The 24,974-nt window shown below is 47.8% G+C and overlaps 2 protein-coding genes across 2 annotated transcripts in view; one reads left to right on the forward strand and one right to left on the reverse strand.

Annotated features, from left to right (window-relative positions):
- Window positions 1–4,251, reverse strand: part of Smc1b (structural maintenance of chromosomes 1B) — a 79,848-nt gene extending 75,597 nt beyond the window's left edge. Inside the window, exon 1 of the mRNA XM_038343890.1 lies at window positions 4,143–4,251. Within this exon, the coding sequence (XP_038199818.1) occupies window positions 4,143–4,251 (109 nt within the window). The remainder of the gene's footprint in view (window positions 1–4,142) is intronic.
- Window positions 4,252–4,569: 318 nt separating this feature from the next.
- Ribc2 (RIB43A domain with coiled-coils 2) lies at window positions 4,570–18,442 on the forward strand. The gene is made up of 7 exons (XM_038344268.1): window positions 4,570–4,686; window positions 5,255–5,336; window positions 7,878–8,222; window positions 10,688–10,806; window positions 15,022–15,249; window positions 17,310–17,476; window positions 18,364–18,442. The coding sequence occupies exons 1-7, from the start codon at window positions 4,573–4,575 to the stop codon at window positions 18,440–18,442; spliced, it is 1,134 nt and encodes a 377-aa protein (XP_038200196.1). The 5' UTR covers window positions 4,570–4,572.
- Window positions 18,443–24,974: the final 6,532 nt, after the last annotated feature.

Genomic DNA, 24,974 nt, shown 5'->3' on the forward strand with positions numbered 1-24,974 from the left:
CACCTGCCTTAGAAAAAAAAAACAAATACACTTCCAGTCTCAATGAGCTTGCTCTTCCAAGCACACTCACTTGCTCAAGATACTTGTTAAGACACTTCAGCTGGAGTGGCAGTCTTTTTCTTTGTGATCCCAAACTTATTTTTAATATTACATAACTATAAACCCATAAATAAATGAAATTCCAACATACAATGTCAGTTCAGCTATTACACAAGCAATGCAAACTTCCAGTGCCAGAAAGCAATGTAAACTAAGGTGGTCCCAGAGGGTTATAGTTATTTTAAAAGGAATAATAATAAGCTTTTAAAATGCTGCAAAACAGCCAGGTGGTGGTGGTGCACACCTTTAATCCTAGCACTAGGGAGGCAGAGGCAGGTGGATCTCTGTATTCAAAGCCAGCCTGGATTACAGAGAGTTCCAGGACAACCAGGGCTACACAGAGAAACATTGTCTCGAAAAAACAAAACACCATAACAAACAAAAAAGCTGCAAAAACCATGGCTTTTGGAGATTGATAAACTTCACATTGAAAGCTACTATGAAGCACATGTAGGACAAAATGAATATTCATTGAACTGAATTATTAACTGTGGCAGTAATGAAGCCAAACAGCAACATCTTTTGATGAACTCTTATTTAAAATCTGCTCAAAAATATATTTTTCCCATTTAAAATTTTCACTCAATTAATTTATATGTTCAAAAGGTTGTATTTTCTTTTTTTTCTTTTTTTTTTTTTTGATACAGGGTTTCACTATGTTGCCCTGGCTACCCTGGAACTCCCTGTAGACCAGGATGGCCTCAAACTCACAAATCCACCTGCCTTTGTATCCCAACTGCTGGTAAAAAATGTATTTTCTTAAGACAGTCATATAATATGTAAAAAAGGCAATTACTTATGGTAATAAATATATTGGAAAGATAAAACTGGGTGACGAAAGAATAGAACAATGGGAGAGAAATGTAAAGTGCTAATCTGTCAACTAATGTTAACAACCATCTGTTATAAAAAAATGAACAAACCAAGTCAGAAGACTAAGGATATCTGCCATAAATAATTTAAAAAGAACATTAGGAAAGCAGTTATTCTGAAAGAGATATATTTTAGGCTATGGTAGCTTAACACAGATGAACCAAGATTTGAAAACTTTTATTATAAAAGTTACACTATTGTTCTTTCAATCCTTTTTGATTCCAACTCCTCAAAACATAACTCTGTACCTCTCTTTTTTCCATTCCTTTCCTAGTTCAAATTCTTAAAAGTTTATTCAATTTTGATCTCTTAGCCATCAAAATATTCAATCATCCTTCAAACATTTTCTGAACATGTGCCAGGCACTCTGTTAAGTACCAGGGTTAAAAAAAAAAGCAGTAAAATATAGGTTTTGCATTATCAAAACTTAATGGAGACCATAGCTTTGGACTATCCTCTAACTAGATATCAGACTATGAGATCAAACCAAATAAAATTACTCATATAAGTTCTATACAGTCAAACTAAACTTCTAAGGAAGCCAGTAAATTCCCACATATACTGGCTTGTCCTGAAAGCTGGAAGGTCACAACAACCAATTAGAGAGTCCAATCTACCTCAGCAGGGTATAAGGAAAGTAACCTGTCATAACTCACTGTTGGCCAATCCACTTTTATTGTTCTTATAAAAGCCAATCGCTCTGATATTCCTAGTAGAATACTGATTCTACTTCATAGAATGATGCTACAATCACAAACAAAAGTCAATTAGCTCTTTAAATTTGTTGTAATTTTTCTTTGCACTGCCCTAAGGTGCTTACAGTGGGGTAATGGGATCAATATGTCGAACCATTTTTGGTGCTGAACACCTACTTTCTGTTATTTTATTTTTTGCAACAATTTCTGTGAAATTGGTATTTGCATTTTACAAATGAAGAGGCACAAATTCAAACATGTTTTAGAGCAAAATATTTGATTCCTAAAATACATGTTGTTTCCAATAAATTTAGGAAATACTGTAATAACTTCTAAGGAAAATGTGAAATATCACAGAAACACCTAACAGAAGCACCAATAGCTAGAGACCAAGCTGTATTTAAAAAAAAATTATTGGAAGTGTTTTGTCTGCATGTATGTATGCATACTACATGTGTGTCTGGAGCCTGCAAAAGTCAAAAGAGATTGTGAAGATTCCTTGGAGCTAGAATTACAATGGTTGTGAGCTACCACGTGGATGCTGGAAACTAGATCCAGGTCCTCTGAAGAGCAGCTAGTACCTGTAACCACTGAGCCATTTCTCTACCCTGAGCTAGCTTATTAGGAAATAATTCTAGGTTAAGTTTTAAGGAGCAAATCAATTGAGAGGGGAGTGTTAAAGCTAAATATATCATCCCAGGAAAAGAGAGTAACTTGATCATAGGTACAAAGAAATGAGAGCATGGTGCTATTCCAGTTTTTTTTTTTTTAAAGCAGAATACTGCTTTTATACTTGGAGGTGTAAAAGGAGAAAGGCTAGGTTATCTAAGAATTGCAACATACTACATTAAAGGAAATGAACTTTATGTTTAGATTATGGGAAGCCATGGAAGGATTTAAAAATAAAAGCACTGTGCTAAATTAAGATGAACTTAAAGGATATAACATTCTGATACATTGTGTGAGTCTGAAGTGGAAAGGGTTCTGGCCGAAGGCTGTTTTGGAATTAATTGAGAAAACCTGAATTTGATCATCAGATGAGCATTTAAGAAAAGGCTAATCTTCTAAAGAAGAAACATTACATATTAATCGTTTTCAAAAGTTTAAAGTTTACATAGAGCAAAATCTGTATGGCTATGCCCCAAAGGAACAGAGTCATCATCTCCGAATTATAAATAAATATGTTTGATTTTCTACTCTTTTTTGTTGTTTTTGTTTTTTGTTTTTTTGTTTTTTTTTTTTTTTGAGACAGGGTTTCTCTGTAGCTTTGGAGCCTGTCCTGGAACTAGCTCTTGTAGACCAAGCTGACCTTGAACTCACAAGAGATCCTCCCGCCTCTGCCTCCTGGGTGCTGGGATTAAAGGTGAGTGCCACCACCACCCAGCTTGATTTTCTATTCTTAATTTGAAGTTTTTTTTATATTACATGTATACTATTTTTATATGAAAAGATTTTTTTAAAAAAAATCATATCACTAGAAATCTAAAATGGAAAAAAATAAGCTGGATGGTAACTCAGAGGGTAGCTTCAGATAGTATGGTTAGTAAACATTAACTGCTGGTTGGGCTTAACAATCATTTGTTGAAAAAGACAAATAAACCGGTCTGCAGCGTTCAGACTGGAGACCTCTGCTGCGAATGATTTCACCGCAGCACCAAGCACCAGCCAGGAAACCGCCTTTAGAAATTACCTTGTGGGCACTACATTCCTTTGCTTTACATTAACCGTGCTTGGGTTACACGTGTTTTCTTTTGTTTTTTCCCCAACAAAGGCCAAATCTACTTCATGCCTAGCACTTGCTGTCGTTGGGGTGGGCACTGGAGAGCTCCCAACTGGGGACTGGTGAGGGCAGCCAGCCAGGCTGGCGGAGTCTGGGGAAGCAGTGAAACCTCGGGCCACAGTCAGGCCTACAGCGGGGTGGGGGCTGGGTGTTCGGTCCCCTCAGGGCGACAGCAAGGATTGGGTGTGACCGGGTCCCCCTCGGGTCTACAGCGGTCTGGGTGGGGCTCGGTCCCCTCAGGGCGACAGCAGGGATTGGGGGTGACTGGGTTCCCCTTGCGCCTACAGCGGTGGGGGGGGACGGACTTGGTCCCCTCTGGGCGACAGCAGGGATTGGGGGTGACTGGGTCCCCCTTGAGCCTACAGCGGCGGGGGGGGGGGGCGGACTTGGTCCCCTCTGGGCGGCAGCAGGGATTGGGGGTGACTGGGCCCCCTCGAGCCTACAGCGGTCTGGGGGGGTACGTGGTCCGCTCAGGGCAACAGCAGGTCACCCCAGGCCAGCAATGGCAAGAGCAGGCCCTCGGGTTCCCTCCGGCCTACAGTGTTGGGGGTGGGGTCCCCTCAGGCCTACAATGGGGGTTGGGGTGGCTGGGTCCCCCCAGGCCAACGACAGGCGAGAGCAGGCCCCCGGGGCCCCTCGGGTCTACAACGGGAGGCAGTGTCCCCTGGGGTGAACTGTTCTGGGGCGCTGGTTACCAGAGCCATTGGGGCCGATGATGCAGGTGAACCTCTTGAAGGGACCGATGACCTGGCGGCCTCGCCACGACTTGAAATTCTCCACGAGCAGCAGCTCAAGGCGCCCCATGGCTGTCCTCCGTGCCTCAGCCGCTTCCTCGTGCGCCAGTGAGGAAAAGCGCGGGAAGCGCTTTGCCAAGTCTCGCGAGACTGGCGCCAGCGAAGCGCCTTTCCCTAGCAACGGAGGTTGTTGGCGTTTCCCGGGAAATCCGATTCCTGTGCAACAGATTGTAGCCGAAAGCGAGCTCTTGCGGTCGCCGGGACAGATCAGCTTCCAAACTTTTGGGAGTGCTGCTTGCTGCTTCTGGGAGCTGCAGCTTACTTATTTCTGTGACCTTTTCTTACTGTGTTTGTTCTGAAAGCTGCTGAAGCCCCGCCAGATTCCAGAGCCATGGAGGTAGCGATGGTTAAGGACCTGCAACAGGACGCCAGCCTCGACAAGAGGCGGTACCTGGAGCTGTGCAGGCAGGGACGGGTCTTCAACGCCAGGAACAGGATTATTGGGGTAAGACACGGGGGGGAGGGGGGAGAAGGCAATGCTTGGAAGGAACGTTTATACCGAAGTACCAAGTTTGCCTGGGTAGACTTGAAAAGCCTTACCCTCGCTAACAGTGGCTCAGCGGGAGCCAGTGGGAGCCAGCATTTGCTTTTTTGCTATTCTCCTGTTTAGCTCAGTTTTTCCATTCTTCCAGGTGACAAATGCCCTGGCTACCTGAGTGGGGTCTAGACCTTGCAGAGTTTACCAAGTAGTGAAAGAGCCAATGCCTTAAAACGGCCACAAAAAACGCAGTGGGATGAGCACCAGCACAGACTGGAGCCTGGAGGGGGAAATCGGAGAGGGCTTCCTTCCCAGAAGGGTGGTACCTAACCAGTGTTGGGGGAATGTGTGTGGGTTAAGGAAGTGGAAAAAGTTGCTGGTGAACACAGACAGCACAGGCAGGACACCCAGCTATAAGCAAAGCCATCCAAGCATGGGAAGGCAATTTGTTGATTCTGTGGCCAGATGAGGGGGAATTGTAGCCTACTGAATAATACCAGCCGGCTCTTACCTCTCTTCCCTCGTCTGTACCTAGGGAGACACACAAGCCTGGGATGTCCAAGTTCATGACCAGAAGATAAAAGAAGCAACTGAAAAAGCTAGGCATGAAACTTTTGGTGAGCATTTCTAAAATGTCCATCTATAGCTTAAGAACTCTTGTATTCATTTCTGTGGAAGCCAGAGCAAATGCTTTGTGTTCTCAGGGCCCTGGATTCAGTCTCCTGCATGTGCATAAATGAGAACACACACACACACACACACACACACACACACGCACATCTTTCTCCTTTTAAAATTCCACAATTTCTTGGGCTCAGTTAACTGAAAGAGAATATTCTTCCTCTCAAGAAAAGGCAGCTAATGAATTTCAATGTACATCTTAAGAATTGTATTTTAAATAAAAGGAGTGTTTTTTCATTGTTTTCTTTAAAAAAAAAAAACCCTTCTCTAAAAGGGAAAAACTTAGACACACACACGTACACATTCTCTACTTCAGACTCAAAGCTGATCTTCTGTGGAGGACAGCTGTTGGTAACAAGTGACACGCAAATCCTGGAGCTCAGACCTCTGAGCTAACTCAGTGATTTACATATGGCATGTAATATGTGTGCATGTAGTCTTTATATACATGTAGCTCAAATAGTGTTCTAGGTTCTAGTTCAAAATGTCAAACAGAATCCAGTTTTCCTAGGTGGTTTTCAAACATAAAGCAAAGAAAACCAGCCTACAAACCACAATCTTAGAGAACTTAGACAACAATGAGGACACTAAGAGAGACTTACATAGATCTAATCTACAGGGGAAGTAGAAAAAGACAAGATCTCCTGAGTAAATTGGGAGCATGGGGACCTTGGGGGAGGGTTGAAGGGGTGAAGGGAGAGGCAGGGAGGGGAGCAGAGAAAAATGTAGAGCTCAATAAAAAAAATCCAGTTTTCCTTTCATGGCCAGCAATTTCACCAATTGTTCAACATTTGGGTTTTTTAAATGCCATAGGATATTTTTTAAGTATAAAAAAGCTGGGCATATAATTGTAGAGACAAATGTGCTATCAATTTAGGCTTTAAGAAATATGGGCAGAAAAAGACAAAATTTTTTATCAGTGGTTATGTTCAAGTGATTCAAGTATGAATGAAGTTGCTTTTGTTTATATTATTGTACATTTTTCAAACTTTTTGATCTTGTTTGTAAAGTAGTTCAAACTTATCAAACCAATGTAACAGACACACATGTGTCCACCACCAGGCTTGATGCCAACATTTTGCCATGTTGACCTCGGGCATCTTCAAGAGTTCTTTCTGAAAACTACGTTGTATACAACACGAGTACCCCGTTATAGTTTCCCCTTTTTTCCTTCTACAGAAGTGTGTATTTCCAATGTGTTTATAGATGTACCATCTATGTTTCCTTGATAATATAAACTTGCTTTCGTGTGCCTTTGTGTCTGCGTATGGTGGGGGGGGCTATGTGCACATGTGTGTGCAGCTAGGCATACCTGTGAAAGCACAGAGACCATGTAGACCAGGCAGGCTGGTCTCTGCCTTCCAAGTGCTGGGACTGAAGATGTGCACCACCACACCCAGATTTTAAAAGGTTTTTGGCAAATACTGCTTCAATGAATATCCATGTATCCTTGTGCACGTGTGAGAGAGACACTGGCGTTGAATTGATGGCTCAGATTGCTCTGTTAGAAGTATGCCAATCACACTTCAGCAGCGGTGAGTGCAGCCATCTCAGTCTCATCCCTCACTCGAGGACTAGTGTATGCATTGGTGGCATTCCTCACTCGAGGACTAGTGTATGCATTGGTGGCATTCCTCACTTCAGGACTAGTGTATGCACTGGGGGCATTCCTCACTCCAGGACTAGTGTATGCATTGGGGGCATTCCTCACTCCAGGACTAGTGTATGCATTGGTGGCATTCCTCACTCCAGGACTAGTATATGCACTGGGGGCATTCCTCACTCGAGGACTAGTGTATGCATTGGTGGCATTCCTCACTCCAGGACTAGTGTATGCACTGGGGGCATTCCTCACTTGAGGACTAGTGTATGCATTGGTGGCATTCCTCACTCCAGGACTAGTGTATGCACTGGGGGCATTCCTCACTTGAGGACTAGTGTATGCATTGGGGGCATTCCTCACTTCAGGACTAGTGTATGCATTGGGGGCATTCCTCACTTCAGGACTAGTGTATGCACTGGGGGCATTTTAAGCATTCTGTCTGGATGTGTCCCATGAAAGGTCAGTGTTCCTATCTCAATATGTTGCCCACTTCTTTACAGTGCTTTACCTGTGTTCATTTTTCAGTTGGTTTTCCTATGTACTTAAGATGTTTGTAAGTATTTTTTATATATGTGGATGCTGTTCCTTTAATGGTTATGTTACAGTCTGGGAACATTGTCCTTAAGTCATGAAAATCAGTTCTAAAGTAGATTCTTTTTTTTTTTTTTTTTTTTGGTTTTTTGAGACAGGGTTTCTCTGTGGCTTTGGAGCCTGTCCTGGAACTAGCTCTTGTAGACCAGGCTGGTCTCAAACTCACAGAGATCCGCCTGCCTCTGCCTCCCGAGTGCTGGGATTAAAGGCGTGCGCCACCACCGCCCGGCAGTAGATTCATTCTTATTCATCATAGCTGATATGTGTCCTGTGTCTTTCCTAGCTGCTGAAATGAAGCACAATGACAAAGTCATGTGCATACTCCATGACCGCGAACGGAGGGACAGGAAACAACTCTGTCGCGCTATCAATGACTTCCAGCAGAGCTTTCAGAAGCCAGAAACTCGCCGTGAGTTCGATCTCTCGGACCCTCTGGCCCTCAAGAAAGATCTCCCAGCCCGGGTGTCAGACAATGACATGAGGAACACCATATCAGGAATGCAGAAGTTCATGGGAGAGGATTTAAACTTCCATGAGAGGAAGAGATTCCAACAGGAGCAGAACAGAGAATGGTCCCTGCAACAGCACAGAGAATGGGAGAGAGCGCGGGCTGACCACAAGCTTGCAGGTAACCAAAGAGAAGAGAGGTTGATCTCAAGAGTCTTTCCAGCACAGTTTTTGTGGATGCTTTTCAAAGCTCCACCAACATTACTACAAAAGTCAAAACCTTGGTTCTCAGAGTAAACATCTCAAGCGTCTACAGTATAGGAAACGCTTTCTGAGCACTCTTATTGCCCTCCCTTGCTTTCTGCTGCTGTGATGAAACACCGTGACCAAAAGCAACGTGGAGAGGAAAGGGTTTATTTCACTCCCAGGTTACAGTTCATCATTGAGGGAAGCCGAGGTGGGACTCATGTAGGGCGGGAACCTGGACACAGGAGCTGAAGCAGGGCCTGCTTAGAAGATGAATAAACGCGTGGAAGGTCTTCCAAGTCTCCTGGGTGTGGAAATGGAGGATCCTCGAGGTCCTTTGGGAGCCCAGTCACAGGCCCAGGGCTAGCAGGTCCTCATAGGACTCAGTGGACCCAGAGAACCTCTGGATTTAGGTGTGAAAGAGCCTCTCCGTGGGGAACAACAAAACCCTCGTGAGATCTGCCTGCATGGAGGCCATCAGCCCCTCCTTGGCAGGCACTCCTAGCAGCATCTGTTCCTCTGAGCAGGCCACTAGTGACTGAACAGTAAGGGTTTCCAGGAAGATTGTTCTGACTTCCCAGCTGTTCCTGTCTGTGTGTTGATTCAGTCCCCCTGCTCAGCTTGGGCCCCTCCCAGCCTCTTTTCTCCCTGATGGCTTCCCTCTCAGACCCCTTCTCTGCCCACCTTGTCCACTAGAGTTGGCTGTGGCCAGCCTGGCCCACGATCTTCATGCTCTCCTCTCCAAAGTCAGTTCTCAGCCTCAGCCCCCTTGATACATTCGTTTGATTTGGCTTTCACACCAGTTCTTTCCCTGGTTGCTCTGTTGGGTCTTCTTCTCCTTCAGCCTCCCCCCTGCCTGTCAAACCAGAGATCTGACAATCCTGACCTCATCTTCAGCCGTCCTCAATTGTGCCCCTTCTACCTCCTACATATTCTTTTAGCCCACTTCTCACTGTCCATTTGCCACCATTGCTGAGACTAGCTGTCAGATTTTCTCGCTTGGATGGACCTCTGCTAGTGGCTTTCTAACCGTTACTCCCCCTCCAGTCCATTCCCAACACGTCAGGCAGAACAAAACTTCTCGAGAAATACCACACTGAACCGTGCCACACCCATGCCCTTACCCTACCTCAAAGCTGTCAAATGTCTTCATGGGATGTACAGTAAGACTCAGTGCAACCCACAGACTGTACATGTTGGGCCTCTGCCGCCCTGGACAGCATCAGCTGGTGTCTCCACCTCCTTCATGGCGCTTCAAACATTTTGGCTAGCTCACTTCGGATTGCATCATGTCACTCCCACCCTCAGGGCCTTTGCACCTGCCTTGACCATTCACTCCTGCTCTGAATAAGCATGTCCTCCTAGGAAAGCAGTTTCTTGGTTCCTACCCTCCAACATTCCCAGCCAGGCATTCCCAGCATTTTCTCTCTCACCCTTCCTTCCCTCTATGGACTAGCACACTTTGTATATCTATTTGGAGGGTTTGTGTGCTTTGAACACCTGTTTATCACCTCTGTGTTGTGTGCATCCTGAGCAATGTGGGACCCAATCTAGGCTCTTGATCACATGATAGATGAACAGATTACGAGTGAGCTGAGGATGAAGGTTTACAGAGGTCAGGAAGCCAAGGCTAAAGAGTCTGGTCCTTCACGACTGCGGTGTAACACAGTGGTAGAGCATATACCTAGTGTGTGTGAGGCCCTGAATCCCCAGCACCACAAAGAGCGTGCTCTTTGTTTTTGGAGATAATGAGGAGCCTCTCTGAGCACAAGTAGAGAAAGCAGAAGCTGCTGACCCTTGACTTTCCTTATGTTCATAGCTTACTGGCACTGTGCCTCAGAGGAGGGCGGGGGCGGGGCACAGAGGTTAAGCAAAAGCGCTGCTAAAAGTGCTAGGCCCTGTCTGGAAGCCTGTTCTGATTCCAAACCTTCCTACTTCACTCCTGGTACCCTCCAATTTCACTCTGCCGTGTTCCCCTCACTGGCCTGGCAAATTTTTGCTGCCACTCCACAAGTATCTGTGACCTGGCACTCTACTCTGGGTCTTGTCTGGTCTCTACAGCCCTCTTTCCTGGTTCCTACCACTTCTTGCCTTTGTAAGGCTGAAACCATCTCCTGATAGACCAGTTAGCAAGGTCTAGCTAATTTACCCTAGGACTGCCGCAGACATCACCAATTCACAGCAGATATCATCAATCCATAGAGTTTCTATCCATAGTACCATAGTACCCCTTGCTCGTGGAGATGTAGAGCTACACAGCTCTCCCAGAACCTGTGAGGTGAGTAGCTCCCCCCACCCCCCCGCGCACGTACTCCCCCTTTCCTTCCATAGTAGAAATGAGTGTGGACCACCACACTCTGGTGGGCATACTCAGGCTGATGGCATCTTGTCTCCTGGCAGAGGACTTCCACATGCAGACAAGACTAAAGTTCGATGAAACAGCCAGACACTTGCAGAAGCTAGAAGGCTTGACCAGGAAGGAAGTCTGTGCAGCCATGAAAGAGTTCAACAAGAACCAGGTATACACACCCTGAGCTCAGCCTGAAGGGAAGGACATGTACGTAGCTGCTTCCTCTGGGTCTCCCTAAGTTTTGAGGGGTCCCAAGTTCAGACTGCATACACCACCAGCTTTGACAGAGCCCTTGACAGGGCTCACACCATAACAGAGGTCAGTGAGATCTGGTTTGGCCTGACCCTCAACTCAAACTGAAACCGGTAAACTTCACCACCCTCAGGGGTGGGGACAGCTGTCACTTTTTAAAACCTCCAGAACAGGAAGAGCCTCTGCCCAGGTGAGCACCACTTGGCCTTGGCTGGTCTCAGTTCTTACTGTATCACAAGCTCAGTCATGAGGCCGTCAGTGCAGACAAATGGCACCCTTCTCTGCTGCCCGGTTTCCCCTAGTCTTCCCGTTGTTCTGAGTCCCTTACTCCTTTGGAAACAGCTTACTCCTCCAGGTTTTGGGGGTTTGTTGCTGTTTTCCCCATGCAGTTCGATTCTCAGTGATTTACCAGATCTCCCTGTCTCTAGAGATATGGTCTCAGGAAGAAAATGGTTGACTTTATTTCACATTTACCTGCTTTTTTCTTTTTTAATCAAGACAGGGTTTCTCAGTATAGTTCGTGTCCTGGAACTCACACTGTAGACCAAGCTGGCCTCAAACTCACAGAGATCCAACTGCCTCTGCCTCCCAAGTGCTGGGATGAAAGGTGTGCACGACCACACCCTGCTTGTACCTCACCTCTCTGAACTCAGGTGCCTGCATGGGTTTTATATAGTGCATGCTGTGTTTATGGTGTGGTAGGAGCACACCATGAGCTGAATCTATGAGATACAACGCAGTAAAATGTTCTGTGATGGGCCATGAGTCAAAACTCAAGAGGCTGAAGCGAGGTAGCGAAGCCTGGTCTCCAGCAATGCAGAGAGGAAAAGGAGGGCAGACTGCAGGCGCTGGTGAGGGACCCAGAGGACAGATCCACACCAGCAAGTGTTCCTAAACATGACCTGGCGCTTTCATTTCACAGAGGGAGCCCAGAGGGAGGTGTTAGCTCCAGGCCCCAGTGAACGTCAGCAAGGAGGGCGCTCTCGACAGTTAAATGGCTCTTGGCAGCCACTCAGTGTTTATTTATAATTAATTCAGCAGACGTGGACCGAGCTCCTCCTGTGAGCACTTGTGGGATTCTTATGGAACCATGGTGTCTCACTCATGGATTTGTGTGTGTGTGTGTGTGTGTGTGTGTGTGTGTGTGTGTGCGCGTGTACATGAGCACACAAACACATACCTTTTGTTTTTGAGACAGGGTCTCTCTGGCTGTCCTGGTACTCACTATATAGACCAGGCTGGCCTTGAACTCACAGAAAACTGCCCACCTCTGCCTCCTGAGTGCCAGGATTAAAGGCATGTGCCGTTTTGCTTGGGTCATTCCATACCATTTTAGCAAGCATCTATAGCGTTACCTTCAGACCCCACAGCGCCCATGTAGATTCTCAAGACAACACCATCTCAGTGCTTCTGCCCTAGGAAGCCACACTTCAGCCTTCACAGCTCCTGTTCCTGCTGGAATCAGACTTTGCCATTTAGCCAGGAACACTAAAATTCAAAGAAAATTCCACACTGGACATGATAGTCCCCATCTGTAATTCCAGCACTCTAAGGATATGGAGAGAGAGAGAGGAGAGAGACCCTGTACAAAAAAAAAGAACATTCAGACAGGCCATTTTGTGTCAGCAGGGCAGGCACAGTGGGTGCTACTTATTTCATTTGAAGGTAGTGTGACATTGGGGTTTAGCATGCAGGCTTCAGAGCCTACTGGCAAGGTTCAAGGTAAAGCCCTTCTCTGTAGCCTTAGGCAAGCCCATCGTGGCCTATTTTATCATCTGCAGAACAAGGGTGAAGGCAACACCTGCCTTACCCATCAGTATTTACTAACTCTTGCTACAGAAAGGCATGCCTTGGACCTTAGTGGCTCCCCACACAAAACCAATGTTCCCTTCTGCTGCATGTCCATCCCAGACTGAGTCGGTCAGAGCAACTGCCAGGGTTCCAACAGTAAAGAAAGGAAAGGATGTGGTTGGTCCTATCTGTGTCCTCCGAGAAGCTGCACAACCACCCTTGCTTACGTTTTGTAGGGCAGACTAAATGGACAGGCACAATGTCACAGTCAGCAGGAATGGCCATAGTACCTGCTCTTTATTCAATATGAGGATGCACACAGTGTTAGGACAGTTTAGCCCATCCTCAAGACTCTGAACAGTAGCCACTACTTATTTTAAGACCTATTATTTTTAAGTGTGTGTGTGTGTGTGTGTGTGTGTGTGTGTGTGTGTGTATGCATGTGAGCCATGTGAATGCGGGTACCTAAAGAAGCCAAAGTCAGATCCTCCGGAGTTGGAGTTACAGGAGGCTGGGAGCTGCCTGATGTAGGTGCTGGGAACAGAACTTAGGTCCTCTGCTCTTAAACACTGAGCTAATCTCTCCAGCCCTGGTAGCTGAGATTTTCAACCCTGGCAACAATTCCCTGCTAGCATATTTGACTATTTGACATCCCTACCACAGAGGCTGATTAATGCCTTCTCACTGGTAGAGAAAGGCTTAGAAGGATGAGCAAGGCTCTGAGGGATGAGTGATTTTCCAAGGATATCCAAATGCTAAATGGCAAGTATTTGAATTTGGTCTTGTCTGCCACAGAATCTGTGCTTGATGACAAGGCAGCTGGCCTCTTACAAGCCCCTGCCTTTCAAGTCCTCTGCCTGTTCTTCTCTAAGAAGAGCAGCCAAGGCTGGAAAATGTCTCCCAATCCACCTGTATTAGTCAGGGTTTTCTAGGGAAACAGATCTGGTAGAATGAATCTCTCTATATAAATGGGGTTTACTAGAGTGGCTTACAGGTCATGGTCAGGTGATTCCAACAATGGCCATCTTCTGAAAGAAAGCCCAAGAACCCAACAGTTGTCCATTTGGTCCATGAGGCTGGATGTCTCAGGTGGTGTTCAGTATACCTCAGAATCCCAAAGAAGTAGGCTCTAACACCAGTGGAGGAATGAGCTTGCCAGTGAGAGTGAGGGCAAGCTGGTGAAGGGCAAGGGCTTCCTTCTCCAGTATCCTTTGTACAGGCTGCTACCAGTGTGACCAGATTTAAGGTGGGTCACTGTCTTAGTCAGTCTCTCTTACTGTGAAGAGACACCATGACCAGGGCAGCTCTTATGAAAGAAAGCAAGTAACTGGGGGCTTGCTCACAGTTTCCGAGGGTTAGTCCGTTTATCGTCATGGTGGGAAGATGGCGGCATGCGTGGCACTGGGGAAGTATGGAAAGCTTTTCATGCTATCTCACAGGCAGCAGGAAGAGAGACCTGGGCCTGGTGTGGACTCTTGAAACCTTAAAGCCCACCCCCAGCAACATACTTTCTCTAACAAGGCCACACCTCCTAATCCTTCTAATCCTCAGTGCCACTCCCTTGTAGTCAAATATATGATCCTTTGGGAACCATTCTTATTCAAATCACTACAGTCTTCCTACCTCAAATGATCCAATTCACACACAAAAAAAATCTTTCACACATGTACCCAGCAGCTTGGGTTTTAGATAAGTCCAGCTATAGATGTAGTCAAGTTAACAACCAAGAATAACCGTCCCTTGACTGTACAGAGAAATACCTGCAGTCCATAGAGGACAGGCATACTATACAAATCACACAGTCCCTCACATCCAGGCTTTGAGCAGTAAATCAACAGGAGTTCTTCTCCCCCGCCCCCCGAGACAGTGTTTCCCTGTATAGCCCTGGATGTTCTGGAACTCTCTCTGCAGACCAGACTGGTCTCAGACTCACAGAGATCCACCTGCCTCTGCCTCCTGAGTCCTGGGATTAGCTGTGCCACCACCGCCAGGCAGGAATTCATTTGCAATGGGGGCTATGCTGAAACTGTTAGGACTGCTGAGGCAGCTGTGTGCTACCACCTTTAGAAGTCACCACTGTGGAGGCTTGTGGCGGTGGCCTACAGATGTCCAGAGGTTTTAGGGACCATGGAATGCACACTGCCCTGTACTGGAGACAAGCCAGTGGGGCAGCCCATTGCTCTGACAAATTGGTACAGAGCCTACAGTCGTACACACACTAGTGGAGAATGAGCCAAAGCCCAGCCACTGCCCAACAGTGCTCTGATAATCTCCAGCTTGCAGCCAGGGCCCAGGTGTGGTCTTGACCCTGCAGTCACTCCAGAGGTCCTTCTCTACACAGGTTATGGAGTTGGCAGAACGGAAGAGGCATGAGAAGCAGAAAGAGCAAGAGGACAATATGACTGAGATCACCAACCTGCTACATGGGGACCTGCTCTCTGAGAACCCACAGCAGGCAGCCAGCTCCTTCGGGCCTCACCGTGTAGTCCCTGACCGCTGGAAGGGCATGAGCAAGGAGCAGCTGGAGGAGATTCGCTTCACTCAGAAGCAACAGATCCAGGAGAAGCTGGTGAGCTCCTCCCTGGGCCACAGAGCCGCCTCTGCACCCCCGAGCTGCCCCCACACCCAGCTCCTGTGTCAGTGCTCATTCTGAGAGATGCCTCTGCTGTAGGCAGCTTTCATTCTGGTGGGAGGGGAATTAGAGCCAAAAACTATGGCCACACATGATGTGTGTAGCACGTGTGAGAGGTGAGCAGAGGATGACTGCGGGCCTTTTGGAGGGTGGACCTGGTTTCTACAGAGATGGGAAGTTGGTGGGAGGGCCATACTGGTGGAGAGGTGCTCACTGGTACAACTTTGGATGTGTTAACAGTATAATGTCCATTAGTTACCTCTGGGATTAGGCTTGCCTGATGTGGCAAAAGCAAAGGAAACCAAAAGCACGGGCAACAGCGTTTTAAACAAGGTAGAATCTGTATGTAATCAGTCCTCAGAATAGTCTCAGGCTTAAGTAGAAGCTCTATGGCCACTGTATTCTGCTATCTTTGGCACCTGGGCCTAACTTTGCGCAAGTGGCTGCTTAAATGCCAGCCATCGCATTCATGAGCAAATGGTGTAGAAGAAGAAGTAAGGATACCATTTCCGGGACATGCATCACTAGTGGCTCTCTGTTAAGGATGAGAGAATGGTGGCCGCTGGGGACTCTATTCTCTGTCTACAGTTTCCAGGTGAAGTGTAAGTGGGGAAAAGCTGAGGAGGAAGCAGGGTGTCTGATCAAAATTCAGAACAAGGTCTAGGCCAGAGCCTTACATTTGGGAGGTGTCGTCTGCGGAAAGTAATACGGTAGCAGCCCTGGGTGTGATCCTGGGTGAGGCAGACAGCAGAGGCTCAGGCATGGCCATCATTTACAAAGCGGGGACCTGCGGAAAGCAGGGGAGGAGGGGGTGGGTAGACGGATGCCAAGAGAGATGTCCTAGAGGTCAGGGGAGGGAACCCCTGCACAACAGAACTCCCAGGATGTGACCTGCACTCTCAGCAACCCAGTAGGCAGAGGTGCTGGGGTGAGGGAGGGCTGCTCTGGGATAGGGTGCAGGGGAGGCCGGTCCAGGTGGAGAGTAAGGAGCAGAGTCGGTCACACATCTGTTCAGCTGGACTGTGGAATGAAGGTTGGCCCGAAACCCAGAATTTTGGTCCAGTTTTTATTCTAGAAGATTCAGAAGGCAGGACCACACAAAGGGAGAAAGAGCACATTAAGATTCTCACTCGGGCCCTTGCTCCATGCTTCTTGGTGCTTCTTCTCCTGAGCCCCGGGTGATCTGAGAAATAGAATTCACGCTAAGGCAAGTGCGTGACTGGCCATGATGTCTTTGAACAGTCCCTTTACAGACGCCACTGGCTGTGGCGTCTTTGGACAGTCCCTTTACAGAAAAGCCTCTGAGATTCCCAGAAGCAAGGCCACCCCTCCCAGGTGGCAGGTGGCTAAGCCAGTGCAGGCTGACTTTGGGCCCTGCCATGAGACTATGACGGACACCACTCGCTCCCCTGGTGTAGATGTTCATCTACCTTCAACCTGGCTCTCCCAGTTGCTTCTCCCAGGATATCATTTGTGAGAAGCTGAACTGTCTTGGGAGTCAGTTCTCCACACTAATCCACACTAATCCAGTGCCCAAGAGGGCTCCATGCTTCGCAAAGAAGGATCTGACAGGCAGGACTTTTAGAACTAGGCTATCACCCACACCTTCATGGTGACACTGTTGTCACAGAGTGAGGCTCAGTGTCAGTGTGCTCAGGGACTCCGCAAATGATCCCCACATTAGACAACTTGCTGGGGGCAACATCTGGCTTGCTAAGCCAGCTGGGAACCCTCCTGAGGATCTGATTGAGATCAGTCTGTCTGGGAGCGCCATGGGAGCCAAGTTTCCAGGTCCTTCAGGAATAAGGGAACATCAATGCTATTTGAGGGCAGAAAGCAGTCAGACCACACAGGACAAGGGCAGGGTGGGCGAGGTCATCTCCCTTCTCTTCCAAGCTTCAGCTTTCCACCCATAAAAAGAAGCCAGGTTTCTCTGATGAACGCCCTGGGCTCCTGGGCCCTGAGAGAAGGCTGTAAATCCTTTTTCCTGCCTTCAGAGGCTTCAGGAGGAAGAATGCCAGCGCAGCATGGACTGGGACCGACGCAGGATCCAGAAGGCTCGCACCAGCCTACTCCATGAGCGTCAGCAGCAGCGCTTGCAGCGGGAACTGCGCAGGGCCCTGGACTGCAGCAACCTCAGCCTGGCCAAGAAGCAGCATTTACAGTGAGTGTCAGGGACTTCACATAGGTGCAGAGTAGGTGGGCGGAGCCATAGGTCACTGTGTACCTTAGGTGCTTGAGGGACACTGAGTCACCTGGGGAATCAGGGAGACTTTCTAGAGGAGGCTTCATAGTTGAGCCTTGGGGTGTAGTGGTCGCCTACTATGTAGCCTTTCCAGGCAGAGGCAAGGAGGACTCCCAGGCACTTTCACATGCTAGAGTCACCTGAGTATAAACAGAACCCCAAGAGTGGCTCCAGGATACAGCTATGGCAGATAAACTAACAACAAGATCACCAGGCAAGTATTCGCTCACTCAGCTATTGTATCCTGAACTGAGTACTGAGGGGAACCCTGGGATCTGCTCCAGTCAGAACTCAGTCACCACTGCGACTGACAGTTGTCATGGCTTCCACTGGGGCTTAAAGGAACACTCAGATATGACCCAACAAGACTGTCATACTCATGTGTGATGTCCCCATGAGTCACTGACACCAAGTCCCTCCTCTAACTTTGGTGTCACCACTGAAGAATAGTGGAGAGGACTCTGTATATATTTATAGATGTGTATGTATGTACACACACATATATAAAATATTGTGCAGGGGTCTTTTTGCCTGCATAAATCCTGTATGCCACTTGCATGCAGTGCCTACAGAGGCCAGAAGAGGGCATCAGATCCCCCTAGAACAGGAGTTACAGATTGCTGTGTGCCTCCATGTAGGTGCTGGAAATTAAACTGGGTTCTCTGCAAGAGCAGCCAGTGCTCTAAGCCCCTGAACCATCTCTCTAGGCCAGGGGAACTCTTGTTTTGAGCTTGTTAGTCTTGGAATGGATTCTGTAGTGTGGGCATCAAATACCCGTGGGCTTATCTCTTTTCTTCTGTTATCAGGAAAAAGCAAATGGATGAAGCCTCCGCAAGTCAACCCACAGAAGATTATTTCTCACAGTTTAATACAAGAAGCCGCTAATAGGAAAAACTCCCCTTTTCCTTGTTTATAGTAGTGTGGTCCCCTCGGAGTCACACTTATTTCAAAGTGAGCTTGCGCCTTGTCTGAACATCCCCATTACATTCCATCACCTGGGGAGTGTGCACTCTGGAAGCTCTGCTCTGTGAAGGCCTTAGGGCACAGCGGAGAGGACACGAGGGCCGGTGTGCGGCTCCAGCTCGGGGCTAGCTGCTACAGTCACTTGCTAACTCAGTGAGCATCGTAGGTGTTCTGTGTGCCCCATGAGGTACCCTTTGTTCCATTCTCACCCCAGAGGCTGCCAGAACCTCTGCCATTGTCTAGTGTGTGAATCTGAGTTAAAGGCACACATCTGGTTTATTGTGTGATCCCCCCACCACCACCAGGAAATGTCAGCCCCCAGGATGGAACCCAGCAAGTCTGGCTTTCAGCCTCTTCATCTCCTGGCTCCTGTAACAAAGCCCCGGGCAACAGTGGCTTCTGTAAAGCTTCAGCTTTTATTTCTTGCTGTAATGAAAGCAAGCTGACCTAGATGCCCTGCTAGCTGGGGAAGGCCCAGTGCCCTCTGCTACTTGCTCAGCCTCCCTTGCTGCTGTGCAGCTCCCATCCTAGGGTCCAAGTCTCTGCTCCAGTTTTCAGCCCTGTCACCAGAACCTAGCATTCAGGGATATGGTCCAAAAAGTATCTGTCTCATCTTTGCTCACATCCCCACTCTGACAAGCTCCGGCCAGCAAGAGTGCTCCTTTTTGTTGTGGCTGTCCTCAGGTTGGTAAGACTTGAAGAGGCTGTCCAGACCAAGGAGACCTCCACATTCACCCATCACAGATGCATTCTCGAGGAAATATGCCCCCACTGACACCGCCAACAGCTGCTGGGCTTTTAGGAAGGTCAGACCAAGTTGAAGTCACCAGTACAGCAGGGCAGTGTGCTGTCAATGGCCATCACTTTTGGGCACAGGTAAGAACAGGTACCCTTGAAGGCCTGTCCTTTACAAACGCCCATCTGGGCCAAGAGTCCAGTGGTAGTGACAAGTGGCCCAGGGTGTTTAGGCAATGACAGGATCCACCCATACTTTCCACAGGCTTCACTTTGCCTGGGTCTTTTCACATAGCCAGTGTCTCTGTCATAAAACTGGGACCTGCTGTTCTACCTCATGTTTTCTGTAGGGACTCACACATACCCTGTGAATGGTCCAGCCACAGGTGGACTAGGCCTCTCTTCTCTGGAGCCATGTGGAGTCCTGCGATAGTGACCACCATGTTGCCAGAGGCCCATAGAAACCAAAGCACCCATCAGAGAAGGAACCCGGGCCCAGCCCCTTCAGAGGCTCCTCTATGGGCTACTGTGTGCCCCTCTGTATGCTTGGGTGGCCCCAGTACCAAGCCCAGGGAATCTACCTCTGGAACTCAGCCCTCGTTTCCTGAGCAGGAGTGTCTGGCTCCAAGAGTGCATTATGGGACAAGAACACACATGGAAGAAAGGGTGGGTGTGGATGCTTTGGACAGGGAGCCTTAAGAGTGCCATGGCAGACTGGGCAGCTTAAACAGTGGGCATTTCTAGTTCTTTACAGTTCTGAGGTTAGAAGTGTGTGGTGGAAGCCGGGCGGTGATGCATGCCTTTAACTCCAGCACTCGGGAGGCAGAGTCAGGCGGATCTCTTGAGTTTGAGGCCAGCCTGGTCTACAGAGTGAGTTTCAGGACAGCCAGGACTCCACAGAGGAAACCCTGTCTTGAAAAAAGTCTGTGATGGAGATGCCAGGAAGATAAGGACAGCAGTCCTACTGAGACAGGGTCTGAGGACTTCATGGTCACAACTGCATTGATAGTTACCTTGTTTCCAAGAAGGTTACAGCCTGAGCTACTAGAGGCTAGGATCACAAGTCATCTCATCACAGAATAAAATGCTGAGTGTCCCCTGTGTGTATCAATAATTATATGGGGAACAATGATGAAGGGACCAGTATTTGGCACAAGGCACCTCAAGACCAAATTCTCAGCACAAAGATTTGTTTGTCCCAGAGGGACAAGGGGCAGGGAATAAAAGACAAAGACAGGAGAACAATGGAGGAAGAGGGAGGTGGGGAAAAGAACAAGGGAGGAGGGAAGGAATATTTGTCCTGGAGGGACAAAGAACTGCATCTGAATAGAGAGGAGACGTGTGACCCATAGGCAAATGGCAGTCTAGAAAGGTAAAAGGTAAAACCTCAAGTTAGGATGAGGTGTTTAATTTTAACTGGGCCTGTTAATTAGGGCAGCCAAAAGGGGCTTTTGATTGCTGGAGTTCAGTACTTTGATAGCTGGACCTTGGTAGTCAGCCTCAGGAGGCAGAAGTGGCCAAATAAGGGAATAGACCTTGGTGGCTAGCTTTACGAACGTAATCTAATGTTTTTTTTAGCAAGGCAGGGGAACTTGGGCCATGTTTGCCATGCTTAGGCCAACTAGAGTTCCTTCAATGGGTGCCCAGGCTAAACAAATCAGCTTGGGGCAGCATTCTCTTCATAGGCAATGGACAGTCAACTGAGGTGGTGATCATCCTGCTTTTGAGGAGTGTGGTGGTTTGAAAAAAAATGGCCTTCATGGGCCCATAGTGAATGGTACTATTAGGAGGTGTGGCCTTGTTAGAATAGATGTGCCCCTGTTGGAGGAAGTGTGTCACTGTGGGTGGGCTTTGGGGTTTCAAAAGCTCAAGCCAGGCCCAGTGGCTCTCTCTCTTCCTGCTGCCTGCCAGTCCTGATGTAGAGCTCTCAGCTCCTCCAGCACCATGTGTCCTCCCCGCCCCGTGACAATGGACTAACCTCTGAGCCTATAAACCAGCCCCAATTAAATGTTTTCCTTTATAGGAGTTGTAATGGTCATAGTTCTCTTCACAGAAATAGGAACCCTAACCCTAAGACAAGGAGGGAGACACAGTGAAATGTCCACAGAAGCACTATATGTCCATCAGGCAAATGGATCAATAAACTGTGATGTCTGCACAGCGATTACTCAGCCCTGGAAGGACATGAGATGCCAACAGAACACACACAGCATGGATGGCCTTGAAAACATGCCAAGGGAAGAAGCCAGTCATGAAGGGCTACACACAGTCTAACTACATTTTTATGTAGGACATGTCCAGAATAGACCTTTAGAGACAGAAAGCAGGTTAGACTTTTGCTAGGAACAGGCTTGAGGAGTAGTTAAAGGGTACAGAGTTCCTCTGGGTGCTGAGAATGTGGTAGAATTAGTACCAATGGCTATAGAACACCGAATATACCAAAATCCATAGAAATAGACAAACAGGGTGAGTAATATAGAGAATGAGGAAGATGAAGTCACATCCCACAGCCGAACTGCAAGTTCGGTACACTGAGTCAACCAAAGCGTTTATCAACAGGTAGCCAAGTGCACATCTGTGTTGTTTTCATAATACCACAGGAATAAGTTGCTGACAACGTCCACCCAAAGGCAGAGACAGAAACTATGAGCAGAAGTACCACACCAGATACGAAAGTGTACAACATAAGATTCTATGTGTTCGAAGTTTCAGGATCAGCAAAACTGTTCTTTCGGGAAGGCAGGAGGATGACCGCAGAGAAACATGAGGCCACTTGCTAGGAGTGAAGGAAGTGTACCGATAAAAACAGCTACTCTGCCCACTGCTACCAGGACTGCAACGGAGGGCCCCTAACAAACACCAGCACATCAGTGTTGATTGAGCTCCGTTTCTGTCGGCCGTTGCCACATCACCAGCAGGTGGCGCTTCTGGCTCACCCGCTCCTGTCTCCACTGAGCCCTGGCCATCTTGTTTCCATAATTGCTGGAGTGTCTGCAAATAAAGAGGGTTTGTGGGGAAGGTCATTATGACTGCTGAGCAACAGCCACTTTGGGTGACCGTGCGATGAGACAGTGGCAGCAGTCCTAATCCTCGTCGCCGCCGACAGAGCGTGGGGAGGAGCTGGGGACTGTTGAAGACAGTGGGAGGTGGGAGCCAAGCAGGGAGTTAAGTGGAACACGCTTTTACAGAACTGGGCTTCATCTCTGATTCCTTGCACCACTTCAGATTTCCAGGTCTCTTACCTAACCAGTACCTTCAGGCACTTGCTGCCCATGGTGGAGTCCATGCCCTCTGCCAGACCTGGCAACAGTCTTCGAAGTCTGTCTGTAGAGCTGTCCCCTTTGTTTTTTTCTGTGAACGAGGGAGGTCAACATCTTATCACAGCCCTGAAATGGGGCATGGCCAATAGAAGGCTCGTGATCACAGGACTCATCTTTTACAGTTATTCTAGAAAACACTCCAAACTTCCTTCTTTTAATGGATCCAGAGAAACTTCAACTCTACTATACACAATTTGGGGACCAGAACACCCCAGAGATTACTGAAGAAAGAAAACGCTAAGGCCATCTCCTCCACCTCAGACTGGCTTCTCAATCACCCCAAAGGTTCCCAACTGGAGCTTGGGTCCACAGTGTAGCTTTGTTGAGACGTCCACGCAGAACCTAGGGCAGGTCTAACAAGCATCTGGATCTGCTGGGGACAAGCATAGGAGCCAGAGTCACCACGAAGTCTCTTATCTAAGGTCACTCTGTGTCCTTGCCTTGCCTCTCTGGCCTGCCAAGAGGTCCAGTGTTCATTCTCAACTCAGGTTCATGAAGATGCCCAGTCCATAGGCCCCATCTCCGGCCTCATCCTCTCCGGGGGAGGGTTTTGTGAATCAGAGTCTAATCTCACAGGGAAGGTACAGCGGACTTTCACCTGTGGAGTCCAACACCATGCTGGCCCAGAGTTAATATCTTATTAAAGCCTTCACAATCCTTTCTTACGCATTCCTTATCCCAGAGGAAGATCGGGGGCCTAGAAGGGTAAAGTAACTCCCCAAGTCTTTAGGGCCAGGGACAGGTGAAGTCAGGCATTAAATCCCATTCTGATTTTAAAGCTCTGGCCACCTCTCTAGAACAGAATGCTCAACAGGTAACCATAGAGTCCCTGTCCTGAAGCGTTCAACAAACGTTGACATGGGTGCAGTTAGGCTTACAGTATGTGTGCAAGCCTAGCAACCCGAGCTCAGTCCCAGAGTGGAAGAAGAGAACCAGCTCCCTACACACCCACCTACCATCCCTACATGCACACGCATGTGCACACAAGCACGTTCTCACACACACACTTTAAGAATGTTGAATATTTTTGAAAATCTGACAAGAGATAGCTCAGTAAAGTGTTCGCATAAGCATGGAAACCCAAGTTCAGTCACCAGACCCACATAAAAATGTCCCACATACCTGTCATCCCAGTGCTGGGGGAATGCAGACAGGAGAATCCCCAGGCTCAGTTGGCTAGCCAGTCTACCCTACCTGACAAGCTCCAGGTCAGTGAGAGACCTGTCTTGAAAAACAAGGTGGTGCACACCATTAATCCCAGAACTCTGGAGGAAGAGGCATTAAATCTCTGTTAATTCAAGACCAGCCTGGTCTATATAATAACCTCCAGGCCAGTCAGGGCTACACAGTGAAACCTTGTATATAAGTAAATAAATACATAAGTAAGTAAAACAAGGTAGAGAGCTATTGAGGAAGGCACCAAGACCTCTAGCCTCTACATGTGTGCATGATCACACACGAAATCTAAAATGGGTTAACTTACTTTACTGGAACAACAAAAAGTCTCTGGAAGCAGACACGATTACAACCCAAGACACTTCACGGTGCTCCATTTTCTAGGTACGCTGGTTATACTGAGAGCTAAGGGGAGAAAAGATTGACAGGTCCCGGTGGTGGTGGTGGTGGTGGTGGTGGTGGTGGTGGTGGTGGTGGTGGTGGTGGCGGCGGTGTGCGCCCTTAATCCCAGCACTTGGGAGGCAGAGGCAGTCAGATCTCTGAGTTTGAGGACAGCCTGATCTACAGAACAAATTCCAGGACAGCCAGAGCTACACAGAGAAACGCTGTCTCAAAAAAATAATTTTTTTTACATAGAAATAAGCTTATTGCTTGTGTTGATCAATTGGTAACCTATGATTGGCTGCCACTCAACTGCTGTGACAGGGAAACTCAGTTTCTTAGCAACAGATAACCAAAGTTAGGTTCCACCATGTTTAAACATCAAGCTGGGCTACTGTTCACTAGGTATGGCAGAAGTCACTTTGGGTTAGACTTTCTTGTCTAACTATGGAGACAGGTTTAGGCTGAGCTCCAGCCACTTTTATATGGGTGACAGCTCCCTAGTACAGCTCTCTTTTGAGCCCAGTCTGTCCTGAATTCAAGGCTTGAAAGGAAGCTGAGGACAAGGGGAACCAGGCAGAAAGCTAAGTGGAGAGGGCAGTTGCAGAGTGGGGCTCTACTGTTAGTCTCAAAGCAGTCTCTGTCTTGAATTCCAGTTTGATCAATCAACGTGGATGTCTCAAATCAGTGTGTCCTAGGCTAGAGAGATGGTTACGTGGCTAAGAGCACTGGCTACTCTTCCAGGGGACCTAGGTTCAATCCCCATTAGAGCTTCTTTTAAAAAAGTGTGTCCAACCTGCTCCCCCTCCTCTCCAAGCCTGTCTCTGTCCACATCAACTCCA

This window comes from Arvicola amphibius, chromosome 9 (assembly GCF_903992535.2).
Source record: "Arvicola amphibius chromosome 9, mArvAmp1.2, whole genome shotgun sequence".
NCBI classification, from domain to species: domain Eukaryota; kingdom Metazoa; phylum Chordata; class Mammalia; order Rodentia; family Cricetidae; genus Arvicola; species Arvicola amphibius.